This window comes from Antrostomus carolinensis, unplaced genomic scaffold (assembly GCF_000700745.2).
Source record: "Antrostomus carolinensis isolate BGI_N321 unplaced genomic scaffold, ASM70074v2 scaffold24718, whole genome shotgun sequence".
Taxonomy (NCBI): domain Eukaryota; kingdom Metazoa; phylum Chordata; class Aves; order Caprimulgiformes; family Caprimulgidae; genus Antrostomus; species Antrostomus carolinensis.
The window spans coordinates 1-8,491 of record NW_010331264.1 but is presented as its reverse complement, the minus strand read 5'-3'; the positions used below and the strand labels follow the sequence as shown (position 1 = coordinate 8,491).

At 47.0% G+C, this 8,491-nt stretch overlaps 1 protein-coding gene across 1 annotated transcript; it reads right to left on the bottom strand.

Annotated features, from left to right (window-relative positions):
* Positions 1–2,648: 2,648 nt before the first annotated feature.
* On the bottom strand, positions 2,649–8,190 carry P2RX4 (purinergic receptor P2X 4). The gene is made up of 11 exons (XM_010173174.1): positions 8,048–8,190; positions 6,949–7,020; positions 6,792–6,864; positions 6,223–6,319; positions 5,949–6,029; positions 5,701–5,842; positions 5,225–5,361; positions 3,734–3,827; positions 3,582–3,647; positions 3,396–3,491; positions 2,649–2,693 (listed from the first exon to the last, which is right to left on the bottom strand). The coding sequence occupies exons 1-11, from the start codon at positions 8,084–8,086 to the stop codon at positions 2,661–2,663; spliced, it is 930 nt and encodes a 309-aa protein (XP_010171476.1). The 5' UTR covers positions 8,087–8,190; the 3' UTR covers positions 2,649–2,660.
* Positions 8,191–8,491: the final 301 nt, after the last annotated feature.

Here is an 8,491-nt window from a genome sequence, read left to right as displayed (position 1 = left end):
CACGTGAGGGGGCAGCTTGATTCTCTGACCTTGTAAATGGACTTGTTCTGCCAAAAAAAAAAAAAGAAAAAACAAACAAAAAAAAGGGGGATCTGGTTATTTATAGCTGGTGCATGGTAATGTGTGTGGTGTTTTGTTACAGGTAAGTTGTAGGGATGCTCTGTGCTGCGTATCTCCAGTTTGTGATTTGTCAGGTGCCTAGTGAGACAGTTTACATTTACCAAACAGGCTTTCCAGGTGCAACACAGCTTCTAAACAGAAGGAGCTGTACCAGTTCCTCAATGCCCAGCCACAGAGTCACTGGGCCTCACTCAGTATTACCATAGATCAGTGTCTTACGGCTAGCACGGGCTTGGTTTGTCAGCATCCTAAAGCTCAGCACTTCCCTAAGGCGCTCTCCAAAATGATTGTCTCTCAGTGCCAGCTCTGGTAGGGCTGTAGCCAAATGCACATTTCTGAAAGAAACTTGATGTAGATTTTTTTTTTTTCTTGTTGGTTAGTTCTCTTGAAAGCATAAAGTGTGGCTGTGTGAGGAAGATCTATCTAAATGCATGACCTGTTAGAGAAGCTGTACTATATATATAATCCTGCTCAGTTCCCTAGCTGCTGTTCCTTCGTAGTAAAGCTAGCTTGGATTTTTTTTCTTAGAGTGAAGTAAACATTTTGCTTGTGCCTTGGAACTGGGCTATAGCTTGATTTCTGCACCTCCCTTCCTTTCAAGCAAGCCCAGTGCTGACTGTAGGTGTAATGCTGGGTACTCAGCCTTTTTGGCTCTGAAAGCACACAGGAAAGTGCTAAGGGGAAACCAGACCTCTTGTCTTGAGTCATTTCTCTTGGTGGTCCCCTCTTACCTATCAGGCAATTGATCTGTTTCTTTTCTAAGGTCCTGAACTATTGCTGATTTTTATACTGTTTGTTTAATGACCGAGGCTTGTGTTTCATTCCTACCCCTTTATTATGCATTTAACTTTATCAGGTGTATCAAGTTTAAATACTGTGTATTTACCACTTTTAAATTATATTACCTAAGAAGAAAGAAAACTAAGTGTTTTTTTCCACACAGCTGTTCAAGCTTCTCTGTACAAGTTGAAATAAATGACATGCAACCAAACCCAGAGTTAGTTGATCAAGTGGAACCATTATCCTGTTTGCCTGGTCTTTATCAAGCTATGAGATAAAGTGTTTGCTTCCTGTTTGCTTGTTGGAAGAGGAGTCTGAAAGCACCTTCCTAGCTTAGTGAAGTCTGGTGCTTGACCAGTACTGGGGATCTTGGGCTAAGATGAAACCACGGTGGCTCTAGCCACTGCATAATCCAAATGGAGCCATTCACATGCACAGACTAGAGCACTGACTCTTGGAAAGTCACCATTTGAGTTGTGACACTCAGCTTAGTGCTCAGCAGCAGCAAGCAAATAAAGAATAAAACAAAACAATCATGCTGTAGCAAACTCAGTGCACTGCTGGAAAAAGGCAGCAAAGCACCAGCCAGGAGGTTGGAAGTATGGAACTGGAACACTAGAAAAGGTTCAGAGAAAGGGAAGAGCTGGCCATGTAAAGATAAAAGCCAACAAATTCACTTAAATTGTGTACAGCCATTAAATGCAGCAGCATCCCAGATACAAGGTCTGAGGGGGGTGGTGCTGAAAAGCACAAGAGGTGTGTCAGGGAACTATAGATCTGTTCTTCTGACTGGGTGGTACTAGTGTTTGGCTAAGGCAATGCTAGAATAACCCACCTCAGCCTCTAACTTTCAAATCTTTTCCCTTAGACAGGGTTTTGATGCAAAAGACACAGACAAGGTATTGGGAGAGCCAAGGTTAGGAGCAGAAGAGGTAGTTGCAGGAGCACTCTTGCTGAGACAACCAAGAGGTAAAGCAGACAGCAGCACTGGCTTTGATAGCTCTCCCGTAACAGTGGCTATCTGTAAAATTAAGACAGTTTACTGACCCTAACCTTCACAGGCCCTGGGGAAAAATAAACAAGCAAAACCCAGCTTGCAGGACTCCAAGAGGGCTGAGAAGGAGTAATATTTTATTAAAAAGAAAGTAAATTTTAAAGTAGTACCATAAAAATGAGACAAAATAGAAAAACAAAATATCTGTAACCAGTAAGTCATTTCCCACAGCACAATGGAACCAGACACTGCTTTGTCTCAGTCTGTGCCCACTGGAGCTTGGAGACACGAGGAAGTAGTAGGCACAGGCTCAACATCACAATCCATCAGGGCAAGGAAAAGTGATTTGACAACAGCAAGGAGCTGCTCTCCCAAGGCTAGGCAACACCTGGCAGGGGCCATGTTCACTGTAAGGAAGCATCTGTACCTGTTACCTGTGCTCTCTGCTACCAGGGAGCTCAGGGAAAGGAGGACTGTCAAAATGACAATGTTGGAGCCCCAGTGCAGAGGCCTGGCAAAAAAAGCACAATTCTCCCTGTGTGCTTAGTGCAATTAACCTGGAAAGACAGCAGACAAGGAACAGACCCAGTTCTCTCTGGGGCTGGCTCCAGCCAGCAGAAGTAGTGAAGGGTAGTGAAGAAAGTCCCTTTCTCAGGTTTGTTCCCCCACTTCCTTCCAACAAAGAGGGGACGGGTCTCATGGCAGGGTCAGAGTAACGTTCACAGCAGCAGTTCACAGCAGCAGTTGGTGCTGTAGCAGCAGGAGGTCAGGAGTTTGTTCCATATGTCTCACTGACTCCCTGCAAGGATCAGAGATTACAGTTCTCTGCCAGAAAATTCTTCCTTCTCTCCCTTCCTCCCATAGAAACCCCTCAGCACAGGTAAGCTACTGTCTGCTACTCAGACTTTACACTTCCAGTGCCACAAGGTCTTTTGATTCAGAAATCCACCCTCTGCACCAACACTTCCCACCAAGCACAGGGCTGCAGGGCTGAGCTCTACCCACAGCACCAGTCAAGTAACCCCACTAAATCCTTCTACTGGCCAAAGGGATCATTTGGAACCTGCAGGGAGACGTGGCTGTGGCTGTCAGCACACTGGTCTCAGAAAACACCAACCCACTGAATGGGTTTGCTCACAGCAGCAGGAACCCCCAAAAGCCAAGAAGGAAGAATTTGATGAGGACAGAGCTGTTGTCTGCAGCTCTCAGAAGGCAACTGCCAAGGAGAGCAACCCAAAAAAGAGGTTGCAGTGGGAGTGTGACAAGTTCTTGAACATACATTTCCCTCTCCAAGAGTGGTTGCCCAGGAAACACGACAATATTTGTTTCTAGTGCTCCTCCCTGCAACAGCTTTGAGGTAAAAATTAGCTTCTCTGACAAAGACAAAGTTTCCTCAGAGCTCTGGTTCAGAATCCCTGTTTGATGTGGACTTTCTACACCCTCTTTTCAGAATCTCTCCAGAGTCAGAGGAGGAAGCAACTTTGCCTTTACTGATGCTTACCAGTTCATAATCCTCCACATATTTGTATTTCTTCTCCCGATAATAGTACCTCTTCTTCATGCAATACAGAACAACAATGTCACACAGCACTGTTGCCTAGTGGAGATTGAAAGAGTTTAAGACAATGATCCTCAGAACTGAGGCACTAATCCAGAACTGAGTCCAAGTGCAGACAGTGTCACTTACCACGCCAAACAGCGCTAAGCCAGAGCCGATGTTAATCATGGTAGGAATGACATCAAATTTTCCTGCCTAGAAGACAGTTCCAAGAGTGAATATGTTTTTCAGCATCTCTGAAAGCCCTCACCACAAGACCTCCAGGAATTAAGTCACCCTACCTTTCCAAACACTATGATATCAAAGCGGATGCCGTAAGCTTTGACAAGCGTCCGTAATTCAGTGCCATTATTATCCTTGTAGTATTTTGCAAACCTGGAGAAAAGACAGGTCAGAGCTTAGCTGGAAATTCTGAGGTTGCTTATGCCATCATGCAACATCCAGCTGTGTCCCCCATCCCAAGAGGATGGGCTGAACACTGGTACTTCCAGAGACAAGCCCCAAATGGTGCAGAGTTTATGCAGACAAGCACATATAGGAAAAAAGCCCAGAACGGGTGAATTTAAGACAGCAGTTAGCACAAGCCAAATCAGGAAACTTGCAAAGCATAGGACGGGGAGAAAGTGAGCTTTAGTAGGGGAGAGGGGAAGAAATTCAGCCACACACTTCCCTCAGGCAGAGGCAAGCAGGAGGCTGCAGGAGTGCAGGCAGCCGCGAGAGGGCAGGGCCGGGAGCAGGCAGCCAGCCCGGCTCAGCCTGGCACACACAGCCTGTTCCTTGTCCCGCACTGTGACTCGCAGGCAAATGATGGGGAAAAGGGATGAGGACAAATAAGTGAGATCAGACTTACTCTGTCACATGGTTGACTAAGCCAGGAGGAAGCAGAGAAGAGGGTGGAAAAAAAGAGGAAGGATTGGTAAGGGGCTGCACCACAGTCTGGAATTAGCAAGTGCACTTCAGAACCAGCACCAGCCAGGCTGCAAGATCCTCCAGCCATGTCTCACCTGACACCCCAATACCTGCAGGCCTGGCACCTCCCAAACACAGGCTTTCGCTGTCTGCATGACAGCAGCTTCTCAGAGTCAAGTTCCACCAAAAGAGATCCCCTGTGCTAAGTGAGAGTTTGTGACTCTAGAAACAAGCACAGCCCTGAGCTGTCTTTCCTCACGAGCAGGACTGTTGGAAGGATCTTGGCAAGGTGGCCAACCCATATTATTATAGCTCTGAGCCTGCATGCAACCAGCTACCTGGCTCTGCGCTGGTGGTTTTACTGGAGGTGCTGGACCCATCTGTACTGGCCAGAACGTGTACATGGTAGTGTGTGCCAGAAGGATACTCCTGGAGTAGATATGGTCTTCAACTGACACAGCCACTTTCTAGAGGTTTGTTTTTCCCTCATGCACAGCAAATGAGGTACTTCAGTCTCCCACCCCCACACCCCAGCGCCCTCAAATACTGATCTACCAGCACACCCTGGAACAGTCAGTTCTCACATTGCCATGCCACGGGAGCCTGGCCCAAATGGTCACCCAAACGCTGATGCAAATATGACTCAGATGCTCTGATGCAAACAGCAGAGCTTCACTGACTTTTCCCTTCTCCTGTGGTTTCCACACAGTGAGGATCTGATCTGCTTTGAGTTTTACAGAATCAGAGAATCTCTCCAAGTTTCCATCTCCATCGAAAGTCCAAGGACTACTAACAGCCCCTAACACTGTGCCAGTGGCAGAGCGAGCCGCAGGGACAGGGGGTGCCCTCTATGGCCACATTACCTGAAGTTGTAGCCAGGAGAGACGGTGTGGGCAGAGTCCTTGTTGTCAAGGCGCCGGAAGGAGTACTTTGGCACACAGTGGGAAGCAGCTCTGTCAAGGTTGCAGTCCCAGTTGATCTGCAGTGCCATGACTCCACCCTGCCAAGTGGAGGAAAGGAGAAGGTGAGCAGGGCAGCTGCCCAGACAGCCCAGCAGTAGGCTTTCTGCTGACCAGGACCCTGATTTACTGCCCCTTGTCCCAGTCCCAATCAAACACCCTTTCCCCCTGCTACAGAAGGACCTTGCACTAACACCACCCAAACAAGCCAAGGCCAAATATTTGCTAAGTAGAATTTACTCTAGTCCTTCTGGCCAGAGCAGTTTTCCATTCTGCAGCTCCTTTGTGTCCTGTGGCTCATGCCATGAGGCAGAGGGGGACAACCACCTACTGCTCCTCTTCTACACAGCTGAAGCCCAAGAAAAGGGTTTGCCAAATACCTCCACAGCCATTTCCTGGAAGTTCTGCCCTGCAGCTTCAACTATCTTCCCTAAACGAAAGATAGGGCAGAAGGGATCTGTCCGGGAGTCATAGATACAGTTCTTGAGGTAGGTGGAGTTGATAGTGGGGAGGATGTTTCGCCTACAAGGAAAGAGAGAGAGATGATCTGTTGCATCTTCTTTGACTCCTACAGCTCCCCTTTACTGTCCAAGAGACCAGACAGCACAACGCCCCACACACTACATACTTGCTGAAGTTGAACTTGGGGTACCAAATGTTGTTCTTCACCAGGATGGTGAAGTTCTCGGCTTCTTGCAGGAACGCTGGCCTACAAAACAATATGAAAAGTAATTAAGTTTCACTTACATCTTCACAAACAGGACTCTGCAGGGTCTCTGGTGATCACCTCTTCAGCTTTTCCCAATAGGAGGTGATTTTTCCTCACAGGGAGAAATATCAGCTGTGTACTGCTCACCTCCTCTCAGGAGGGCCACTGCAGAGCAGGAAGACAGAGCACTCACTTGGGTATATGATAGTCATCCTCCACAGGGCACCATGCAAAGACTTCACAGGTCTTAATGCTGCTGTTGTACGGTACACACTCCCCAGTCTGGATGCCTGGAAAGATGTGAATGGAAGTACTATCAAGCAAAAATACAGAGGCAGTACTTGCTATGCGGTATCTCCTCACTCCACAAGGTGAAAGCAATCTGCCCAGAGGTAAAGTACCAGTACCAAGACCCTGATTATCTTCCATTGCAATTTGTAGTGCAGTTTCAGAGAAAGAAGCATCAGGTCTTTTTTCTGACTCAAATCCTCATACTGCTTCATGGACTCAAGGTCTTAAAAAAGCCCTCACACTGTTTGATAACTCACCAAAGCATGTATCTACCCGGCATCCACCCAACACAGTCTAAGCCCATCTGCTCTCCCCCAGAAGAAAAATCTGAGCTTCCCTTTTAATTCTCTTAGGTGTGAGAGAATGAGAACAAGGAGACTGAAGTGAAATGCTGCTTCCTTTACAAGAAGGAAGGCACAGCCTGGAGGTAACACAACAGACTGAAAGGAGCCCTGGCAGCAGGCTTCTTACCATTGCTGTGGGTGCTGACATATCCTGGAACACAGTCATTCTTCACCTTGCACTCTGTTTTATCATCTGGAAGCTGGAGAAGAACAACAATTACACTGAACTCTACGTAAACTCACTCCCCCACACAATGCAGGATTAAAGCAGATCCTGCACCTACCTCTGGGCAGTGGCCTTGGCGCTGGTTCAGTGTGAGTATCAGGTTGGTCATGACAAACACAGTGTTCTCCTCCTGAATGTACAAAACAAGAAGGGAATTTAAAAGTGATGGTCTGCAAAGAATATCCAAGGCATTGCCCCAGAGTCTTTGTTGACAGAGCCCAGGTGGCCCCACAGAGGGGACTTGCTTTGGACAGTGCTGGTGCAGCACTAAAGGAGCAGATTCCCACATGTATCATCTGATGCCACTGCCTTTAGGTGGAGGGAGAACTGTGAGACTAGCAATCCTTTCTGTTCTCCCATTTATTCCAAATTTCCTCATTCACATTATGAAAACAGAGATCCAACAGCTCCTCAGGGAAGTCGCAAGGCAGAAGCAGAAATAAAGCTGCAGTTGCAAGTCTGAGCACAACTCCCACTCTTTTTTTTGCAATATATCTATTAGAAACTTGACCAGTCCCAGTTTTTTTCTCCAGGGAGCACCACTTCCATTATTTTCAGATCTGTATGATTCAGGATCTGTTGTCTGCTTCTGCCACACTGATATGCAAGTAAGATCACTCAGCCAAAATCTGGATAAATCTGTAACTTTTTTCTGCACTGACAGAGTGACCCACAACTAGCAGATTCCCACGACGTGGCCGTGCCTGCCAAGCCCAAAGGCTGCCACATATTGCCCACGCAACACAGATTGTCACAGGCATAGTCAATCAGTAACTACAGCAATATTTCTTGTTCAGTTCCGGATCAAGTGACTTGCAGGCAATTCCCGGGGTTTCTGTCAACAAGTTAACTTTGAGTTGTTTGCTTTAGAAAGCAGTAAGGAAGAGGACATGTGGTTATTGTTGCAATTTTTTCCTGAAGCTGTCAAAATTCCCCCTCCTATACAAGCACACACACAGACACATTGTTCTTGAAACAAGCTTCCCCAGGGCTAGTGGTGCAGGTGCTCAACATGATCTGAAACAAAGCAAAATTGCTTCATTCTCTCATATCAAGGCCATGCTGGAACCAAAGCTGCTCCAGACCTCAGTGGACTTTGCCAGAGCAGCAGCTGTTTGTTAGAAAACCCTCCCTTGGCACATGAAAGTGATGGATACCTGAGGAGGGATGACATAGTCAGCTACGTCCCAGACCATGGCTCCCAAGGTGGATGTGTTTGTCAGCGCTACTCCTTTCACCTTTGTGGTTACAGAACTGACCACAGAGTCTGTTTCCTGGTAGCCTTTCTCCCACAAAAAGACCCAGCTGCAAGAGAAAGGATTATAAGAAACAAACAAACAAAAAACCCCAATAACCAAAAAACCCCAGATAAACACCATAAACCAGCACATGTAGGGGGAAATTCTCCTTTTTTCATGTGTCAACTGCAAGGGCCACATAGTTTCACAGTGTTTCCCTATAAAAGGGTCACAGGACTAGCAACATCGCTTCCGATTTTTATTTTTTCCCCCCAGAGTGGTTTGGCAGGGTGTAATTAACGTTTTTGTGTACAGCCCCGCTGGGTGAATGACCATCACCCTCCGGGACGCTCCTGAGGGGCC

What these genes read in the sequence shown, in the direction of transcription:
- P2RX4 (XM_010173174.1), bottom strand. Translation starts at nt 8,086, where the DNA reads ATGGTCTGGGACGTAGCTGACTATGTCATCCCTCCTCAG. An exon ending in TGTCAGCACCCACAGCAATG is followed by an intron (nt 6,320 to 6,791) that starts GTAAGAAGCCTG and finishes ACATCTTTCCAG; the next exon opens with GCATCCAGACTGGGGAGTGT. An exon ending in ATATCATAGTGTTTGGAAAG is followed by an intron (nt 3,648 to 3,733) that starts GTAGGGTGACTT and finishes ACTGTCTTCTAG; the next exon opens with GCAGGAAAATTTGATGTCAT.